The sequence below is a fragment of the Rhinoraja longicauda genome, chromosome 6 (assembly GCF_053455715.1).
Source record: "Rhinoraja longicauda isolate Sanriku21f chromosome 6, sRhiLon1.1, whole genome shotgun sequence".
In the NCBI taxonomy this organism is placed as follows: Eukaryota; Metazoa; Chordata; class Chondrichthyes; order Rajiformes; family Arhynchobatidae; genus Rhinoraja; species Rhinoraja longicauda.
The window spans coordinates 37,777,605-37,800,064 of NC_135958.1; the positions used below are offsets into that span (position 1 = coordinate 37,777,605).

The window sequence follows — 22,460 nt, forward strand, 5'->3', positions numbered from 1 at the left end:
CAAATCTACCAACTGCCTAGCTAAAGTATTATTGGCATTCTGTATACAATTCAATGTATTTGTTCATAGGGTTTCATTTTAAAAAGTAACATCGTTCTTGTATTAGGGAAATGTTCTCAAGAGTATTTATACCTAGATTATTTTATTTAAATTGCCAAATTCGGATACCATTATTAAAAATAGAATATAAAGAATCCCCTTGTCATTTAAAAAAAATGACGAATACGATTTCCAATTCTTATCCCAAAGCTATGCAAATTTTCCATTGAGGTGTTTGGAAATGAATGTTGAATATTAATAGAATACTCTTTTATGTACTATATTCCAAATATGGACACACTCCATAAAGCATCTTTCACACCTTTAATTTAAGGTAATTAGCAAAAGTATCAATGAGCTTCTACTCGGGCTTCCTCTGGTGTTTCTTATTTCCGCGTGAATTTCAATTGTACCTTTCATATCCTTAGAATACACCAATGCCTTTCATTGCGAGGATGTTTTTTTTCAAATGGATTAAGTTTTACACAGTAGGCAAAAACCAAAGAAATGGACATCATCTTGTTTCTCAGCACAAAATTTACTTAACAAACATCTTTAAATGCAGAATATGCACTACAAAATGGGATTCCGAATTGCAGTTTACATAACAAAATATGAACAAATAAACATTATTGCACAACCTATTATAGCTGTCTTTAGCAGAAAAAGAGTAACTGAAAGTAAAATTAAAATCCAAATTGAAACTAGCTTGAATAAGTGTAACTCTCCCTATTAATGGTAAAAGTGCATTTGCATTTTGTTCCTGGTGTTGGTCAAAATACATTTTTTTCCATTATAACTTTTTCTCCAACAAAGTTTCCTCCAAAAAAATTCAAAAGCAATTCTACATTCATATTATTATCTAAAAAATTGTTTTATGACAAGATGCTAGCTAATTAAGTCAACGGCAAATGGACTGCACAAAATAACCTCTGATGACACAACTAATTAATTGCTTCAAGTCCAGCATTCCAAGCTATATTGATTTCTTGTGTATGTTTGAATAGGAATCCAATTTTAAAGGAAATGTTTCTTACAGAAAATGATTTTTTTTAAGTTAAAGATATGTGTATAACTTGCCTTGCAGTCTTTGGCATGGTAACCAATCTCAGTAATGATAGTGGCATGACAAAGTTTCCAAACTTTCAGCTAGAGAAAGATTGAAGTGAGAATGATGGAGGAATTCAATGACCTTTCTTGGGAAGTTCACGTGCAAAGATGTAATTGGACTTGACAGAGGTATTCTGAATAAATCAAGCAGCTTAATGTGCATCATGATCGCCCACATTTGAATAATGGGCTCAGGCTAGGAATCAGTGGGAAAAATCTAACCAGTGCACTAGAAAAAAGTCAGACATTTCATTTAAACGCCATGATACAGATTGAAGCCCAGAGTGCATTTTTTTTAAAGTGTGCATTCTTATTGATGCCAAGCTCCACAAAAGAAGTATCTCTATTCATTAGCTACTTCTGGATGGAGCAGTCAATATCAAACATTTTGCAAAGCAGTCCAATTGATGCAGGATCATGAGCAAGGAATGCTACTCACCCCCACCAATGAGAATGTGCCCATTGAAAAATCTGTGCAATTTAACAAAAATAATAATTACAGTATATTTTTAAACACGTGTGTTTTAAGACAATGTTGCCAATTACCATTCAAAGCAAACAACGCTGACATTTGCCCTTCGGACAATACTGAAATCCTCATTATGCCTAGGTGGCAATGTCCCAGTGCTCCCCTTTGAAATGTCATACCCTTAATGTTAATGGGGGCAGGAACTACCACTGCACAATCTGTTGTACAAAAAGAAAATGCTATTTTAAAGCAAGAAAACTTAAAACAAATTAAAGACATTTCTTCTCTTCAACAAGAACATTTTCCAGCTGAATTCCACTGAAATTAGATACTAGATGACACCAGAGTTCCTATTTTAACACACCAACATTTTTCCAATTACAGTCCATTTGTGCTTACCACAAAAAAAACATGAAAGTGGCTCATTTCAGAAAGCCATGTAAACATATTAAGTTACTGCAGTAGCTATATACTCTCATTTTAGAAAATAGGTCAATACAAAAATATTTCAAATACATTTGCAGTGCAGCGAAGTTGCTTTATTGGAACAAATCCAAGAAAGGTTAAGATTTAAAGCCATTTTCTTCAGAGACTGGGCCGGGCCTGAGGATTTTGTATATGAAATGAACAATCACAAGCAGCAGCATTTCTGAAGTGCTGCTCAGAGCCACAATGAAAGGAGCTTGCGAGGCAAAATCTGCTTCGATGCGGCGGAAGGACAACTGAAGTACAGCAAGAGCTAGCAGGCTATTTTGGACTCCAATCTCAATACTGACTGTTTTGCACAAAGGTACAGGCAATCTCAAACAATGGGCCATGAGATATCCAATGAACAGTCCAAACACAGGAACAGCAACTCCAGCAATAATTATTTCTTTACGCACATTGTAAAGTATGGCAGCTCCCATCTGATAAGCCACGAAGAGTCCTCCAATGATCAATATAAAACTGAGAGGTTGGATAAACAAAAGTAAGAACTTGCTGACCCGTGGCAATTTATACTTGATTAACATTCCTGTCGAAATGGGAATAGCTATGAACAACAATGTCACCAAAATCTTGGTAAATGGCACATGAAGTGATTCATGAACATTGAGAATGTGGCTATATATTGTGGATGAAAGTGGCATCATACCGGTGGCGACCAAAGTGGAAATCAAGGTCATGGAAATAGCAAGGGTTACATCCCCTCCCAGAAGAAGACTGTAAAGATAACCTCCCCCTCCTCCTGGGGCAGAGCAGGTAATTGCCAGACCGAGGGAGAGGGCTTTAGGCAGAGAAAAGATCCTGGATAAAATATATCCATACAAGGGCATGATGACAAACTGCCCTATCACTCCCAGAATCACAGGCTGGGGCTGCTTCAGGATACCTCGAAGGACTTCTATCTCCACCTTGCAGCCAAAAGCACATTTATTTATAAATATCAACGGTAAAAGAAAGTAAAGGAGAGGGTTTTCAGAGAAATGCCCCAGGCCATTATAACTGATGGGGTCGTCTGTGGGCGACACTTTAATGATGTAGTCTGTCCGCTCTTCCACGGTCAGTGGCTTGGCCCTGTCCCCGGCCACGTCCTGCAGCCTGATGTAGAGCGATGCGGTGCCGGCCAGTCTGGACTGGATGCTGACCACGAAGCCTTTCTCCGACCCGGCGCTGTTTTCGGCTTCTGTAACGTTGATGATTTTGAGGACGTCCTGGTCCAGAGACTCGACTGTCAGTCTGGTGCAGTCCTTGACCCCGTCCCCGCCGGCCGCCCGGTACCGGCTGGACACCACGATAATACCGCGGGTGTTCTCGGGGAAGTCGAACTGCGTGGCGGAGCCGTCGCCGATGTTGACATAGTAGGGAGTGGTGGCGGTGAGGGTGGGGTTGGGCTCCGCCAGGCACAGGCCCAAGCCCCACAGCCCGCCGACCATGGCCACGGCAACGATCAGCAGCGCCGCCCGCAACTTGCAGGCGCCATCGCCCATCCCGCGGCAACTTTGTTTTTGTTCCTGCGTCACTCCCGCGGAAAGGCAGAGGCGAGGTAGAGGCTGTCCGGAGACGGCAGCAGCAGCACAGCAGGTTTGGTTGTCAGCAGGAGGCCGGGGTCTCGGTTACCCCCGGCCCCGGCCCGGCCCGCACCCCTGCCCCGCCGAGACACCGCCGGGGGTTCGCCGCCCCGCCGCCATGGGAGGGAGGGAGGGAGGGAGGCTGCTCTCCACTCCGGCCGCCCGGCCACAGGCACGTCGCGCCACCCACCCGGCCAGCGGGCGTCCACCTCTCTCCTCTCCCACTCTCTCTTTCTCCTCCTCCACCTCTCTCTTTCTCTCCTCCTCACCCCTCTACCTCTCTCTCTCTCTCTCTGCTGGAGCTCCCTTCCGGCACAGCTCGGTCTAAGGCCGTCAGAGGGCGAGCATTGGTTGGCAGCGGCTCCCCCTCCACCGACGTCAGCCTGGAGATAACGCGCCCCCGCGGTTCGAAAGATGCACCTCCCACCCACCCTCCATCTACCCTCCCACCCATCCTCCCTCACACCCATCAACCCTCCCTCCATCCACCCACCCTCCATCCACCCTCCCTCCATCCATCCACCCACCCACCCAGGGCTCTGCGGCCGGTGACCAGGTGTCTCAGCCGTAACGCGATGCCCTTCACCGCCTCTCTCGGCCGATCGCCCATAACGTGGTCCACTGCAGCCCCAAGGCTCTGTATTGCATTTGAGGCGGGTGATTTCGGACTTTGTCTTTAAACAGCGTGCCCCTAAAGTCTGTCAGTCTGTTTGTGAGTCAGTCTGTTTACAATGTGTGGGGGCCAGTCCTTAATCACGCCAGGTTTCCCCCTCCTCCCAATTCTCCCTTGTGATGATGCATCGGTTCTAATACTGCCGCCCGAGCAACAAATAGGGGAACCAAGCGTTTACTTTCTGGCGCATTCGGGTGATTAGTTTTAACAAATTACATAGTGCTGGAGGAACTCAGCGGATCAGGCCGTTACATGCTGACGGTGCTCCAGAGCAGGTATCAGTTACCAGACAACTCTGTAATCCGATAGTATGCACGAACTGAGATCTTGACTGCAGAATCCACGCTCAAACCGAGTCAGTATTCAGAACTCGGTCTGTGTAGGAACCAGAGATGCTGTCTGTCCTGCTGCTGAGTTACTCCAGCTATTTGTGTCTTATCTTAGAATTTGATAGGTACTTTTGATTGGGAAATCCCAATTTTTGACTTTTAATTTGATGTGGGTTATTGACGAGCGGGAAGAGATCCTCTCACCCCACCGACTTGGAGCTTTTGCTTTCTGTTTCGGCTGCCAGTATATGTGCCCGGCGTGTCGCACCTTAGCCCCCCCCCCCCCCTTTGTGATCTGTACAGTTTCTGCCCAGACAGATGGCTTGAAAGGTTACTTTTTTCGCCCTGTGGTCCAATTGAATTGAATAGTTTATTATCACATGTGACAAGTCACAGTGAAATTGTTTGCTTGCATACCCAAGGTGTGCAATTAGTCTCCACGTAAACGGCGCAAGCAAAGCAACCTATGTTTGGAATTTAAATCTGCACCAAGAACAGCTTTATATTCTTTATTTTAGCTCAAAATAAATTTACTTAAGAAATACGAGTAACAAGAACAATGTGTGTAGCATCTCAGTTTGGTAAAACATCTCATGGTTCCTCGCAGGGCTTGATACTGAGTCACATGGGATATCTTAGCGCAGGTGATCAAAACCATGGTTTAAGAAAATCCTTTCAAGGACTGTCTTAAAAGGAGTGATCAAGTGATTTTTATTAGTTTCATAAAACATAGAAAATTACAACACAGCAGCAGGCCTGTCGGCCCACAGTGTACGTGCTGAACATGATGCCAAGGGTTTGGTATGTTACCAACTTTTTTAATTTTTTTAAATTTTTTAAATTTTTGAAAAGCATATGTACAAATAGAAATAAAAGACACATTTGTTACAGAGTTCTTACATAGCTTCAATTTTTAAAATTTTAAAGAGAGAAAATAAAAAAAATAAAGAAGAAAGGAAAAAAAAAACGAAAAAAAACTAAACTATTGGGAAGAGAGAATAAGAGGATTAAAAAAAAAGATATAACTATAAAAATTAAAGGGAGTAGATCCGGGAGACAATAACCACAGTTGTACATCCAACCCCTAACTCAAGTTTCAACTTTTAATTTAAAATTTTTATTTTAGTCCTGTGCCAAACCCATTTACTTTTCTAAAAATTCAATAAATGGAGACCATATTTTTAAAAATAACTCAGGTTTGTCAATTAAGGCAAATCTTATTTTTTCCAAATGCAGGGTCTCTGTCATTTCCGTAGTCCACATTTTAATTGTGGGGGTTATTGGTTTTTTCCAAAATTTAAGTATTAATTTTTTTGCAGTTATTAGACTGTAATCAAGAAAATGTACCTGACTTGTTGTAAAGTTTGTAGTATGTTCTGATAATCCTAATATAATTAATTTTGGATCCATATCCAATTGCTTGTTAATAACTTTAGAAACTATTTTAAAAATCTCCAACCAGAAGTTTTGCATTTTTATACAAGTTACGAAAATATGAGTTAAATTAGCTTCTTGAAATTGACATTTATCACAAATAGGAGAGATACTAGGAAAAATCCTATTTAATTTCGTCTTTGAATAATGTAACCTATGTATTATTTTAAATTGTATTAAGGAATGTCTAGTATTTAATGAACATTGGTGTATATGTTGTAAACTTTCATTGCATTATGAGTTGATTCAATTCGTCCTCCCATGCTCGTCTATAAGATTCTGATGACGGAATGTCAGTGTCTAGGAGAGTATTATAAATAAAGGATATTAATTTATTTGAATTATAATGTCGATTCAGGCATACATCAAGTGTTTCTGGACCTCTAAATTTATATTCTTGCATGTGTAATTTTACATAATCTCTAAGTTGTAAATATCTAAAATAATTATTAACATGTAATCCGTACTTCCGCTGTAAATCCTGAAAAGAAAGAAAAGTTCCCTTATGATAAAGATCTCCCACCCTTTTAATTCCATAACTTTTCCATTGAGCAAATCCTCTATCTAAGACAGACGGTTTAAAAGAAGGGTTATTCGCAATAGGAAGGAAAACAGATAATTTACTCAATTTTAACGTAAGATTTAATTGTTTCCAGGTACGGATAACACTGTGTATAATGGGATTACCTCCATATGTTTTTTTATTTAAATTTATTGGAGCTAAGAGGATCGCACCAATATCAAATGGTAAACAATCCTCTTTCTCCATCTTTAACCAATCCGGTTGTTGATCAGAATCATCCAACCAGCAGGTTATATTTTTAATATTAACCGCCCAATAATAAAATAAGAAGTTAGGTAAGGCAATTCCTCCATTAGTTTTAGACTTACATAGATGTCATTTATTTATTCTATGAGTCTTGTAGTCCCAAATAAAATTAGTAACAATTGAATCAATTTAAAAAAAAAAACTTTTTTGGAAGATAGATCGGAATTGCTTGAAATAAGTATAGTAGCTGTGGGAGAAAGATCATCTTTATAGCATTACTACGACCAACTAATGATATAGGAAGTGTTTTCCAAAATTGGATATTTCTATGTAATTTAGTGAGAAAGGAGGAAAATTTAATTTAAATAAAGAAGTATATTTCCTAGTCACGTAAATTCCAAGATATTTAAACTTTTCATAGGCAATTTTAAAAGAAAATTGTTGAAGTATGGCCGGATTATGCTCCATTATTGGCATAATTTCACTTTTGTACCAGTTAATTCTATAACCTGAAAATGAACCAAATTGAGTTATGAGATTTAATAAATTCGGAATGCTAATTTCTGGCTTTGTAATATATATTAATACATCATCCGCATATAAAGAAATTTTATTGGTTGTATGTTTAGTATTATAGCCATGAATATCTGAATTTGATCTAATACTCTCAGCAAGTGGTTCTATAATAAGGGCAAATAGAAGCGGTGATAGTGGACATCCTTGTCTACAACCCCTAGATAAATGAAATTTGGATGACAGCATTTGATTAGTTAATATTCTAGCTGTTGGGGATGTATATAAAAGTTTCACCCATGAACAAAAATTTTCACCTAATTGAAATTTTTCCATCACTGAGAAAAGATAGGGCCATTCTACTTGATCAAATGCTTTTTCAGCATCTAGCGAGATGATTGCTAAATCTTCGTTTAATAGTCTATTTGAATATATTATATTGAACAAGCGTCTCAAATTGAAAAATGAATATCGTTTGGCTATAAAGCCTGATTGATCGGGGTGTATCAATTTATCTATAACTAGACTTAATCTATGAGCTAAGATTTTCGCTAATATCTTCTGATCAGTATTTAAAAGAGCTATCGCCCTATACGAACCAGGGTCTTCAGAATCCTTATCTGTTTTAAGAATGAGGATTATTGTTGATTCAGTCAGAGTTTGCGGTAATCTCTATTGTTTAAAGGCGTGACTCCAGTTTGCAAACGTGGAGAGATCAAATCACTATTTTTTTTATAAAATTCATTATTTAAGCCATCAGGGCCAGGAGTCTTCCCATTTTTCATGGATTTAATGGTCTCTTCAACGTCTTTCATAGTTATTTCTGCGCCCAGTGAATTTCTATCACTCACATTCAAACCAGGAAGGTTACATTCCTGCAAAAAGTTTTGCATCTGCGCAGAGCTATCTGTTATTTTTGATGAATATAATGACTGATAAAATTGCAAAAAATCTCTGATTAATATCCTTAGGTAATTTAAGCAAATCTCCGTTTTCTGATCTAATTTTATGAATTGTAGAATCATCTTCTAATTTGCGGAGTTGACGTGCTAGCAATTTCTGTGGTTTATCTCCAAATTCAAAATGTTTTTGTTTAGTATATTGAAAAAGCCTTAAAATATGAGCTGAGAGAATATAATTTAACTTATATTTGAGAGCTGCAATTTTATTATGTATTTCAATAGAGGGAGCGATGGCATTTGTTATGTCTAACTGTTTTATCTGACTTTCTAGGTCATGTTGTTCAGCCCGCTTCTTCTTGTTTTGAGACGCTTGAAAGGCAATAATACATCCTCTCACAAACGCTTTAAATGTTTCCCAAAGCAGGGACGCAGGTGTTTCAGGGAGGTCATTTGCGTAAAAAAAAGTTTCAAATTGCGATTTAAGATAGTCATAACATGCTTTTTCATTTAAGATTTGCGGATTAAATCTCCAATTAGTCTGTTTCCCCGTTACTCCTTGGAGTTTTACCCTAAATGTTAAAGGGGCATGATCGGATATAATAATATTATGATATTTTGAATTATACGTATAAGGAATAAGTTTGGAGTCCACCAAGAAATAGTCAATTCTTGAGTAAGTTTTATGCACTGGTGAATAAAATTAATACTCTCGGCCTGAAGGATTTTCAATCCTCCAAACATCTTTTATATTTGCACTATTTATATAAGAGTTTAATAATTCACACGACTTGGATTTTGTTTTCCTTTGAGTTGACGATCTATCCAAATAAGGATCTAATGTACAAGTTAAATCTCCTCCAATTATCAAGTTATATTGTCCAAATTCTGGAATGGTATTAAATATATATTTTTAAAATAACGGATTATCAAAATTTGGTGCATAGACATTCACCAATATGAATTTTGTAGAATATAGTTCTCCCACTAATATAACATATCTACCTTCAGTGTCGACTATAGAGGAAGTATGTATAAATGGTATACCCTTACGAATTAAAATGGCAACACCTCTTGATTTAAAGGGAAACGATGAGTGAAATAATTTATCAATCCATTTGCCTTTCAGTCTATTATGTGCTACATTTTTGAGATGAGTTTCCTGAAGGAACATTATGTCTGCATCAATAGATTTTAAATGTGAAAGTACTTTACCTCTTTTAATTGGTTCATTAACACCCTTGACATTCCAACTACAAAATGTAATACCTTTACCCCCTGTTTTCCTAATAGAATCTTGCATCTTAACCGATAAATACCAACTTCTCTCACCAACTGAAACATACGGAGACATACAGCCTGGAAACAGGTCCTTCAGCCCTACGTGCCCACGCTGATCAACACGTCCCATCTACACTGGTCCCACCTGCCTGCGATTGGCCCATATCCCTCTAAACCTAAGATAGACACAAAATGCTAGAGTAACTCAGCGGGACAGGCAGCATCTCTGGAGAGGAATGGGTGACGTTTTGGGTCGAGACCCTTCCGACTGTTGTCATGGGAGAGGGAGATACATAGATAAGGAAGAGTAAGGTATGAAAACAGGGCAGAGGGAATGGTGATCAAGGACCATGTAGAATAGATCATTGTTAGCTGGGAGAAGGACTGGTCAGAGAGTTGGGAAGGGAAGGAGAGAGAAGGAAAGCAAGGGTTACTAGTTAGAGAAGTCAATGTTCATACCGTTGGGGTGTAAGCTACCCAAGCAAAATATGAGGTGCTGTTCCTCCAATTTGGACTGGGTCTCACTCTGACAATGGAGGAGGCCCAGGACAGAAAGGTCAGTGTGGGAATGGGAGGGGGAAATCTCATCCCTCTAAACCTATCATATCCATGCACCTGTCTAAAACTTTCTTAAACGTTGCGATAACCAGCCAACTCCCTACCAATTCCAAAATGTTACCCCTCAGGTTCCTATTAAATCTTCCCCACCACTCCACCTTAAACTTATGTCCTCTGGTTCTTCATTCCCCTACTTTGGGCAAAAGACTGTTTACCCGATCTACTCCTCTCATGATTTGTACACCTCCATATGATCACCCCTCTTCCTCCTCCTCCAAGGAATAAATTCCTTGCCTTCTCAACCTTTCCATGTAGCGCAGGCCCCTGAGTCTAGGCTACATCCTTGTAAATCTTCTTTGCACCCTTTTACAGCTTGACAACATCTTTCTAAAACATGATGCCCAAAACTGAACACAATATTGTAAATATGGCCTCACCAACATCTTACATAACTGCAGCATGACTTCCTAACCTCCATAATACTCTGATGAAGGCCAATGTGCTGAAAGCCTTTTTGACCACCCTATCTACCTGTTATGCCAATTTCAAGGAATTATGTACCTGCACTCCTTGATCCCTCTGTTCTACAACACTCCCCAGAGCCCTACATTCATCGTGTAGGTCCTGCCCATGTTAGGCTTCCCAAAATATAACACCTCACATTTCTCTCTATTAAATTCCATCAACCATTCCTCAGCCCACCTGCCCAATCGATCAAGATCCTGCTGTAATTTTTGACAACCATCTTCACTATCTACAATACCACCCATTTTTGTGTCATCTGCAAACTTGCTAATCATGCCGTGTATGTTCTAATCCAAATGATTGATATAGGTGACAAATAACAATGGGTCCAGCATCGAACCCTGAAGCACACCACTAGTCACAGACCTCCAGTCCGACAAACAACCTTCCACCATCACCCTCTGCTTCCTTCTATGAAGCCAAATTTCTATCCATTCAGCATTCTCTACATCGTATGCTGTCTAACCTTCCGGAGCGACCCATCATGTGGAACCTTGTCGAAGGCCTTGCTGCAATCCATATATACAACATCTACAGTTCTACCCTCATCAACCTTTTTGGTCGCATCTTCAAAAAACTCAAAATCAGATTTGTGAGACACGACCTTCGCTGACTATCCCTGATCAGCCCTTGTCCATCAAAGTGCATGTTTACCTTATCGCTTAGAATACTCTAGCCTCCCACAGTGTCCTCGGATATATTTGATCAAACCCAGGAGATTTGTCTACCTTCAAGAAGTGCCAGGACCTTCAGCACTTCTTCGACTATTATACTGATTGCTCTCAAGACACTTCCATTAACTGCCCCAAGTTCGCCAGTCCTTATGTCTCTCCATGGTAAAAACAGAGAAATACTCATGGAGGACATTGCCATCTCCTGTGGCTCCACACAGAGCTGACCGCTTTGATTCCTTAGGGATCTCATTCTCTGGTTACCCTTTTTCCCTTTCTGTACATAAAATATATTGGGATTATTCTTCATATTATCTGCCAGGGCTGTCTCCTGACCCGTGTGTACATGCAATCTATTGGGATTATTCTTCATATTATCTGCCAGGGCTGTCTCCTGACCCTTTTTGCCCCCCTGATCTTTTTTGGCTTGATCCTCAATTCCCGAAACTCCTCCAGGGATACGCTTGATCCCAGCTGCCCCGTGCCTCCTTCTTACTCTTGACTAGAGCCTCAATTTCCCTCCTCATTCAAGCTTCCTTACACACACCTGTCTTGGCCTTCACTACTACAGGAACATGCACATCCTCGACTCTTGTCAATACACTTTTAAAAACATCCCACTTTCCTGACGTTCCTTCTCTTTCAAACAACCTGCTCCAATCAACTTGACCGAGTTCCTGTCTAATTCCTTCAAAGTTGGCCTTGCCCCAATTTAGAATTTTAACTCGTGGATCCGCCCTGTTTCTAACCATGACTGTCTTAAACCTAATAGAACAGTGGTCACTTGCCCTGACCGAAAGGCTCACCCACGAACACTTCAACCACTTGCCCCTCCCAATTTCCCAAGACTAGCTCAAGCATTGCCCTCTCCCCTGTGAGGCTAACATTGGGAAGGCTTCCCGAAGGGCCACGCAACTAGTAGGCTTCCCGACGGGCCGCGGCTTTGAACTGGGAACGCAACCAGAGGCCTTTATCACGGCCTCCTGGATTGCCGTGTAGAAGCCTGGGACGGCGGAGCGGCCGACGGAACCCGCAGCTGGTGCCCGGGTTAGCACCACGGACACGTGAAGTGGGGCGTCAGTAGCAGTGAGGCCTCGGCGGCAGTGAAGTGGTGGCATCGGTGAAGCCTCGCGACGATGCGGCCTCGGCAGTGGTGAAACCTTGAGGGTCGACCCACAGTCGATGAGAGCGTGAAGGGCCAACGTGAGGGAGGAGGGGAAGAATAATGGAGGACCTGGCATGGGGGGACCACCGTGAGGGAGGGGGAGGAACAATGGAGGACTCGGCGTGAGGGGACCACCGTGAGGGAGGGGGGGGAACAATGGAGGACCCAGCGTGGGGGGACCGCAGTGAGGGAGGGGGAGGAACAATGTAGGACCCGGCGTAGGCGGACCACCGTGAGGGAGGGGGAGGAACAATGGAGGACCCAGTGTGGGGGGACCGCCGTGAGGGAGGTGGAGGGAGAATAATGGACAATTGGGGAGGGTGGGAGAACAAAGGACAATGGGGACCCAACGAGGGGGAACCACTGTGGGGGGTTGGGGGAAGAAGAAAAGGGGGAGCCTGCGTGCTTTGTAACTTTGCACCGCAGGGGGCTGCTATTTGTATGCATTGGGAATGCAAGCAATGAATTTCACTGTGCCTAGTCACATGTGACAATAAAGTGTTCTATTCCATATTGCCAGAGGAAATTTTCCTGAACGTTTGGCAAATTCCACCCCATCTAAATCTTTCACACTATGACATTCTAAGTGAATATTGGGAAAGTTAAAATCCCCTACTATGACAACCTTATTAGACCCACAGCTTCCGGCAATCTGCCAGCATATTTGCTCTTCTAATTCCTGTTGACTATTTGGGGGCATGTAGTACACTCCCAACAAGTGATCATCCCCTTCTTGTCCACAAAATGCTGGAGTAACTCAGCAGGTCAGGCAGCATCTCAGGAGAGAAGGAATGGGTGACGTTTCGGATCGAGACCCCATTCCTTCTCCCCTGAGATGCTGCCTGACCTGCTGAGTTACTACAGCATTTTGTGAATAAATACCTTTGATTTGTACCAGCATCTGCAGTTATTTTCTTACATCCCCTTCTTGTTCTTCAGCTTCACCCACACTAGATGTAACATCTTTAATGTCACCTCTGACCACTGTCGTGACATCCTCCTAAACCAATAACACAACACCCTCTTCTCTTTTACCTCCACCTCTGTCTGTACTGAAGCATCAGTACCCTGGAACATTTAACTGCCAGTCCTGCCTCTCTCTTAACCAGGTTTCCGTAATGGCTACAACGTCCTAGTCACACGTACCTATCCTAGTTCATCCGTCTTACTCATCAGGCCTCTTGCATTAAAATAAGTGCAATTTAAACCAACATAACCTACTCGCTCCCTGCTTTTCTCCTGCCAATTCTGCACTAAACTTTCTCCCCTCACCCTCCATACCAAGTTCTAACCTCTCAGATGTGCCATAGAAAACATTTTATCGGGGTGCATCACAGCATGGTTTGGGACCAGCTCCATCAAAAACCACAAGAAATTGCACAGAGTTGTGGACACAATCCAGACCATCACGCAAACCAACACCCCTTCCATGGACTCCATCTACACTTCACGCAAGGCCACCAGCATAATTAAGGACGAGTCTCACCCCCATCAATTCCTCTTCTCCCTCCCCCATCAGGCAAGAGGTACAGAAGCATGAAAATGCATATCTCCCGATTCAGGGACAGTTTCTTCCCAGCTGTTATCAGGCAACTGAATCATCCTATCACCAACTAGAGAGCAGTCCTGGCCTACCATCACCTCATTCTTTTACAAACTTTACTGGACTTTATCTTGCACTAAATGTCTGCAGTCACATACAAGGATATTAGTAATCCAGATAGGTTTTTAAACAAAAATCAGGTAGACTCATAGAGATATACAACATGGAAAAAGGCACTTAAGCACACACCAACCATCAAGCACGGACATACAGTAGTCCTACATTAATCCCATTTTAAAATTCTTGCACATACCTGCTAACTCCCAGATTAGAGCATGGAAACAGGCCCTTCAGCCCAACTAGCCCACCAACATGTATAACATGCCCCATCTACACTTGTCCCACCTTCCCATGCTTGGCACATAACCCTCTAAACCTATCCTATCCATGTACCTGTCCAAATGTCTCTTGAACATCGTGATAGTACCTTATGGTATGTAGGTTAGTGGTATGATTATACCACTAACCTACATGCTAGGCAAATTAATCTACAAGCTCACATCTTTGTAGGAGAAAATTGGAGCTCCAGGAGGAAACCTATATGATCACACAGAGAACATGTAAACTCCACATGGACAGCCTCCAATATGAGGATGGAACCAGGTCTCAGGCACTGTAAGGTAGCGGCTCTTACTCGATGCACAACCGTGCCTCAACAAGTGGTTTCATATCTTCGTTCCAATTTTACATACTTATTTGAAACTAGTTTCCCATGCAATTTGTTCTCGTAGCTCTGGGTAGATCGTATATCTGGATACCATTTTGGTATTTTAAATACTGTGCTACTGTACCTATAGTCAGAGGAGCAATTAGTGAGAGATCAAAATATGAACAATAAATACAAAAAAAAATTCCAAACATCAATTCAAAACACGGAAATCTAAAATTTCAAATTTCTGTAAAAGCACTAAGTTAAGAATCTCCTATTCTATTCGAACAACTTTTGGTGTTAACATAACTTTCATTCAAATGAAAATGACAGCAATTACTGCCAGTTCTAGTTAGTAAAGCACTTCCAAACACATCAGACATCAGCCATACATCAAGCTATAATATATTGAAATATTTTAATTCCTGATGTGAACCTTATTTGTTAGAAAAATAAATTCAGCAGGTCAAGCAAAGAAAACAGAAGGAGTGTTGTCTGGTAACCTTATCCCCGTGTGCATATCACTTTTCCACCGTTACAATGCCCAGTTCTTGGTGTTCATGACCTGCCACTGTATCTTTTGTATCAATTTTCAGTTTCAATTATTGAACAATACATAATGAAAAGGCTGCAGATTAGGATGGATTTCATGTGAGTAAATATCAAGTGTTTTCATCTTCATGTTAGCTGCCCATCAGACAATCACTCGATTTCCTTAAATATCTGTACTTTGCCAATTTTCTCAGACTAAGTCGTAACTCATCCCAAGAAGTCTGAAAAGATGCAAAAGGGAGTAGGCTGTCACCTCTCCATTGCCAGAATTGAAAGCCGTCAGATATACGATTGCCCTTAATTTCATAAGATCATAAGCAATAGGAGTGGCCATTCGGCCCGTTGTTTTTAAATTTTAAGGTATTGTTCCCCCAATTGATGCAGTGTGTCTGGGGACATCACTCCAAATGGATGTGAGAATCTGATTGAATGTCAATGCATAAGAATTTTAATTAGATATTCGCATCTTTACTTACCGAGATATCTAGAATGGAGCGCAAACCCTTAACTTTTCAACTCACAAGCAAGGTTGCCAAGAAGCTCGAAATTCATCCTCAGTCAATACTGCCAAACTGTCTGAAGAAGGGTCTCGACCCGAAACGTCACCCATTCCTTCTCTCCCGAGATGCTGCCCGACCTGCTGAGTTACTCCAGCACTTTGTGAATAAATACCTTCGATTTGTACCAGCATCTGCAGTTATTTTCTTATAATACTGCCAAACACCTTTTTAGGTTGTAACACCATATTTCAGTTTGCTTCTGAAATTTGGTTCCATTGACTTCAATTTATTATTAGTGACCTTGCATGAATTTTAAGGCAATAAACTGCAGTGCCTTTCATGATCCCAGAATGTGCTTTACACCAATAAAGTTGAACAGTCGACACAAAAATTGGTGGAAATGCTGATTGTGTGTGGTGTAGTCTTAGGCTGTGGGGTGATGTCGATGTATTGGTGAAATGGGCTGAGAAATGGCAGATAGAGCTTACTTATGATAAACGTGAGATGATGCATATTGGAAGAACAAATAAGGCAAGGATATACAATGAACAATATGTTGCATGGGAGTACTGAGGAACAGATGGACCATGCTCTTGTTTTTATCAAATTGCGCTCTGCACTAATATTGTTGGTTTTTTTTGCAGTGTTTTTTGTTTCACTGTCTTGCAGAATTTATGTCTAATATATAATTTATATCAGATTTATGTTTTTTTCTGTGTTGCGTGAGTCTATATGTCTGTGAATTTGCTGGAAGCAAGATTTTCATTGTACCTGATCCTTGGCTTGACTCGACTTGACTTGTTGTACAAACCCAAAGATCCTTGAAAATGGCAGCACAAATGCATAACACGGTTAAGTCAGCATTGTGACTTTCATTTATAGGTGAATTGAATACAAGAGCATGGAGTGAATGCTCTATTTTATTGGTCAGACCTCAGTTGGAATACTGAGTTCATTTCTGTCACCACAGGAACAATGGGATAGCGCTGGATAGGGTGTAGAAGAGATTCATTCGGTATGGAAGAGTTATGAAGAGAGACCAGAGGATACGTCTGTTTCCCCTGGAGTGGAGGAAGTTAAAATGGGACATGACTGAGATATGTACAATTATAAGGGGAATAGATAACATAGATTACAGGAAATATTTTCCCATATCAGAGAAAGATAAAACTGGAGGGAATAGATTTGGGGTAGGGTAAGGGGTAAGAAATTTAGTGGGGATCTGAGAGGGACCTTTTTAACCCAGAGAGTGGTGAGTCCTTGGTATACAGTGCCTGAGAAAGTAGTGTTGATTACATTTAAGACGTATCTACCTGATGCTTAATTGTCAAGAAGGCTACGGCCCAAGAACTGAAAAATGTGGTTAATATGGATGGGTGCCCACTAGATCGAATGGCCTGTTTCCATGCTATATCTCTCTGGAAACGCTCTTCAAACCTCTGGAAAATAGAGCCCTGGTCTACTCAACTCAAGATGAACTCTTTCAAATTTGCACCATTTGTATTGAGGAAAAGAGGTCCTTGGAGTACAAGTCCAAAGATCAATGAACGTGACAGCGATTGTAGTTAAAGTAATTAAGAAAACATTGTAGCCTTCATTAGTCAGGTCATTGACTAAAAGAACACAGAGGCTAGACTCCTATTTTATAAAACATTGGTCAGACTTCAGTTGGAGTACTGCATGTACTTTTTCACCCAGAGAGTTGTGAATTTGTGGAATTCTCTGCCACAGAGGGCAGTGGAGGCCAAATCACTGGATGGATTTAAGAGAGAGTTATATAGAGCTCTAGGGGCTAGTGGCATCAAGGGATATGGGGAGAAGGCAGGCACGGCTTACTGATTGTGGATGATCAGCCATGATCACAATGAATGGCGGTGCTGGCTCGAAGGGCCGAAGGGCCTCCTCCTGCAGCTATTTTCTATGTTTCTATGTACAATGGGGAGTTTTTCAGTATCTAGGCCAACATTCCACCCTAAATACCACAACTCCACCCTCCTACTCTACTACTCCATTGACATCCATAGAACTGAATGTTCAAGGTAAATACAATCTGTGGGTAGTATTTCCAAATTTGTTTAACCCTCATGACTAAAAATAAATATTTCCTCTATTGATATGTGACAAAACTGAAAACCACCTGGCTTAAAATTTAATTCTGTAATCTTTCTGAATGTGGATAGATTCTGTGACATTGGTTGCTATTTGTTTTCTGATTTCAGATCCTGCTCATTGTGTAAATATGAGACGTATCTGTGAGGAAACTTCCATACGAGAAGGTTCAAAAAGAAGTCTCCAACAAAAATGCAAAACCCCAAAGAACTCAGAAAGCACAGAAACAAGCCCTTTGGCAAACTCATGCATGTCGACCAAGATGCCCACTTAAGTTAGTCCGATTTACCCATGATTGACTGGTATCCTTTTATGTTCTATCCTATCCACTTGCCTGTCCAAATTGCTTTTAAATGTTGTTATTGTACCTGCCTCAACTACTTCCTCTGGCTGTTCATTCCATATAGTCATGACCTTCTGTGTGAGGAAGATGTCCCACGGGTGCCTATTAAATCTTTCCCCGTCTTACCTTAAACCTATGCCTTCTAGTTTGTGATTCCCCTCCCCTTGTAAAAAAAAAAAATCTGTGCATTCACCCTATCTGTTCCCCTCATGATCTTATACACCTCTATAAGAACACCCCTCAGTTTCTGCGCACTGAGGAATAAGGTCCAAGCTTGCCCAAACTCTCCCTATAGCTCAAGCCACTAAATCCTGGTAAAATCTTTGCAATTTGTCTCTGTATCTTTTCCAGCATAATGGCATCTTTCCTATAGCAGGGTGAGCAAAACTGAACACAACATTCCAAGTGCGGCTTCACCGAAGTGTTGTACAACTTTAACATAACATCCCAACATCTACACTCAATTCCCTGACTGATGAAGGACAATGTTTTCTTTTGAAAGCTTTCCTCACTATCCTATCTCGCTGTGAACTCCTTTCAGGAATCTATGTACTTGTTGTCCTAGATCCCTTAGCTCCCCAACACTGCTCAGGGCAACGAAGGCTCTGTCCTGGTTTGATTTCCCAAAATGTAACACCTCACACTTTCAATTTAAATTCCCCAACTGCAATGGTGGAGTTTGAAGCCTTGCTTCTGGACTAATGATTCAAACCTCTGGCTCATAGTCCACTACTCAATCTCTGCCCTATCACACTCACTCTGATAGAAAGAATAAAGAGAGCAATGAGAACATAATTTTAAAAGTGTGTAAAGACCTGGAAACTTATGTATAGTATTATCTGGATGGCATGTTAAACATAGCTTTTCACTGTACCTTGGTATATGTGACAATAATAAATCTAAATCTAGGTCTAATCTCATTCAGGATCCTTATCATGTAGATAGATGTTCAATATAAAATAAATGGCAATTACATTGCACAATTTTAAACATGAGACTGGCCCAAACACCCTATTTTATTTACGTTTGTGCTGTATGGTGTCTAATTTCCATAAAGTCTGGACACTGTTCTTCAGGAAAGTGGAGAAAATATCACCAAAGGCACAGAGCATGTAGAAAAGAGCAGCCTTAGAGATGAGGGAGTTTGATAGCACAAGGAGACTGGAGCAGTTCTCCGTCTGGCAGGAAATCTACCGAGAAACATTAATTTGGACGAAAACAATAGAGTAGGTGAGGGAGAACTGTGCCTTGTGGATATGATGGGTGGAAGAAGGTGAAGACATTGATGATGGTGAAACATAAGCGCATAGAACAGTACAATGCAGCATCAGGCCCTCAAACCCACACGCCTGCGCTGTAGATGATTTCTAGCCAAACCAATCTCCTCTACCTGCACATGGTCCACATCCCTTCATTCCCTGCACGTCCACATGCCCATCCAAAAGCCTCCCAGATGTTGTGTTCTGCAAAGCACGAGCAGAAAGGACAACAAGGGAGTTCCCCTTCACCATTGACCGACATTGACGCCGATTATCTTGCCATTGTACTGCAGAACAGATTCAAAGGGCAAGTGCTTGAGATTGATCTTACTATTTATTTTCATACAAATAGGCTGAATTTGCTTTTCTTATTTGCACACTCTAAATACTGATGTTATTCTTTTATATTATGTAGAAATAAATATTAAAACATTTTACCACATACATTTTTTTTTCCACATCACTTCCAATTTCTTATTTAGCTGTTACCATTTATGGAACAAGACAAAATACTGAAAGTTTGTCTTAAGGGAAATATTGCATCAAAATTGTGTCAAAGGCTAAAGAGAAAAAAAGATGGATATATTTCAAGTGCCTTTTGCAACCTTGGCACAGCGGTAGAGTTGCTGCCTTTACAGCCAGACACCTGGGTTCAGTCCCAACTATGGGTGCTGTCTGTCCGGAGTTTGTTCGATCTCCCCATGACCGCGTTGGTTTTCTCCGAGACCTTTGGTTTCCACCCACACTCTAAAGACATACAGTTCTGTAGGTTAATTGGCTTTCTATAAACGTAAATTGTCCCTGGTTTTTGTTGGATGCCGTTGGCGCGGACTCGGTGGGCCAAAGGACCTGTTTCCGCACTATATCTTTAAACTAAACTAAACCTTGGGTTATCCAAAATATAATACTTGTTATAAAGTAAGAAATGTCTAAGGAAGCAAGTTCCCACAGCACAGTAAAATTCCACCATAGGCAATGTGATACAGGTTTTAATACCCCTATATTCTGAACCACCGATATAGTTGGTGTTGCATTAATTTAACAAAAGTTTACTGTTTAGTTTCCATTTGAGCAAATGTCTTAAGTAATATAAGCAGACCAAGGACCAGGGCAGCACCAATAATTAATGAAAGTGTTGAATTTTTAATACCACAATGTTAAATGTTTTATAACATTACAAAATGACAACACAGCCATTGAAGATTTTCATTTGGGAAAAGAGACTTCCTGGTTTATTTAATAGTATTGTACGAGAAGCTATGTAACTGAATTTCAATTGCAGCATACGAGTCATTTAATGAAAGAGCAAAGAAGATTATAGCAGAATGTTTTACAGAAACACAGAAATTTCTGCTATGCCAGTTTCCATTGAAAATTACACATACTGTAGTACATGTGGTCATAGTCATAGTCATTTTTTTAGATTTTTTTTTTAGAGATACAGTGCAGAAACAGGCCCACCGGGTCCGCGCCGCCCAGCGATCCCCGCACATTAACACTATCCTACACCCACTAGGGACAATTTTTACATTTGCCCAGCCAATTAACCTACAAACCTGTACGTCTTTGAAGTGTGGGAGGAAACCGAAGATCTCGGAGAAAACCCACGCAAGTCACGGAGAGAACGTACAAACTCCGTACAGACGGCGCCCGTAGTCAGGATCGAACCTGAGTCTCCGGCGCTGCATTCGCTGTAAGGCAGCAACTCTACCGCTGCGCCACCGTGCCAGTCATAGAGCCATGCAGCACAGAAACAAGCTAAACACGTCCACAGCGAACAAGGTTCCCTGTCTAAGCTAGTCCCATTTAGCTGTGTTTGGCCTGTTTGGCGTTTGAAGCCGGAAGGATTTTTGAAATTCCAGGTAAGGAAGAAGTGTAGAATTTAGGGCACTGCAAGAGATGCGAAGAAGACATAGCAGTCTAAAACAGTCAGTGTGCAGTTCTTACCATCCATCTTCCAGAGGTGATCCACTGGTTCCTAATTGCTAGCTTGTTTCAGGCAGAAGCCTTGTTCAAAAATACAACGGAGGGTGCTACATAAATGGCAAAATCTATTACGGCCTAATGCTGGAAACATGCACTTGTTGGCACCTAATAGAAGGGTTGTGAGAGGAGTATCAGTGGAGCACATCACATTTAAGCAAATGAAAGGCAGTTTTCAATATGATTAAGAACCTGTGAGTTTAATGGTCTATGTAAGAGTCGAACCCTGAGGCACACCACTGGTCACAAGTCTCCAGTCCGAAAAACAACCTTCCACCATTACAGTGCTTCCTTCCATGAAGCCAATTTTCTATCCTGTTGGCTAGCTCCCCTATAATCCCATATGATCTAACCTTCCAGAGCAACCTACCATGCAGAACCTTGTCAAATACCTTGCTGAAATCCATATATACCTGCCCCCACACCTGTCCCTATATCTCCTCCCTCGACTCAGTCCAGGGACCCCGACAGTCTTTTCAGGTGAGGCAGAGGTTCACTTGCACCTCCTCCAACTTCATTTACTGTATGCGTTGTTCCAGGTGTGGACTCCTGTACATCAGCGAGAACAAGTGCAGGCTCAGCGATCATTTCACTGAACACCCCCGCTCAGTCAGCCTAAACCTACCTGATCTCCCTGTTGCTAAACACTTCAACTCCGCCTCCAATTCCCATACTGATCTTTCTGTCCTGGGCCTCCTCCACTGTTAGAGTGAGGCCCAATGCAAATTGGAGGAACAGCAAGTCATATTTCACGTGGACAGCTTACACCCCAGCCGCATGAATGAATATTGACCTCGAACTTCAAGTAACTCTTGCTTTCCCTCCCACCATCCCTCTCCCTTCCTAGTTCTCTGGCCAGTCTGACTGTACCCCCTGATTACATCTCTGTATGCTTCGTTGTCACCTTCTCCTAGCTAAAAATAATCTTCATTTTCTTTGAGCTGTATCCTCTTTGATGTCTTGTTTTCACACCTTA

General features: G+C 41.3%; 1 protein-coding gene across 1 annotated transcript; it reads right to left on the reverse strand.

The window, feature by feature from the left end:
- Nucleotides 1-349: 349 nt before the first annotated feature.
- Nucleotides 350-4,051, reverse strand: slc10a3 (solute carrier family 10 member 3). The gene has a single exon (XM_078400801.1). It carries the CDS (start codon nt 3,586-3,588, stop codon nt 2,182-2,184), a length of 1,407 nt encoding a protein of 468 aa, XP_078256927.1. The 5' UTR covers nt 3,589-4,051; the 3' UTR covers nt 350-2,181.
- Between the last annotated feature and the right edge of the window lie 18,409 nt (nt 4,052-22,460).

What these genes read in the sequence shown, in the direction of transcription:
- slc10a3 (XM_078400801.1), bottom strand. Translation starts at nt 3,588, where the DNA reads ATGGGCGATGGCGCCTGCAAGTTGCGGGCGGCGCTGCTGATCGTTGCC.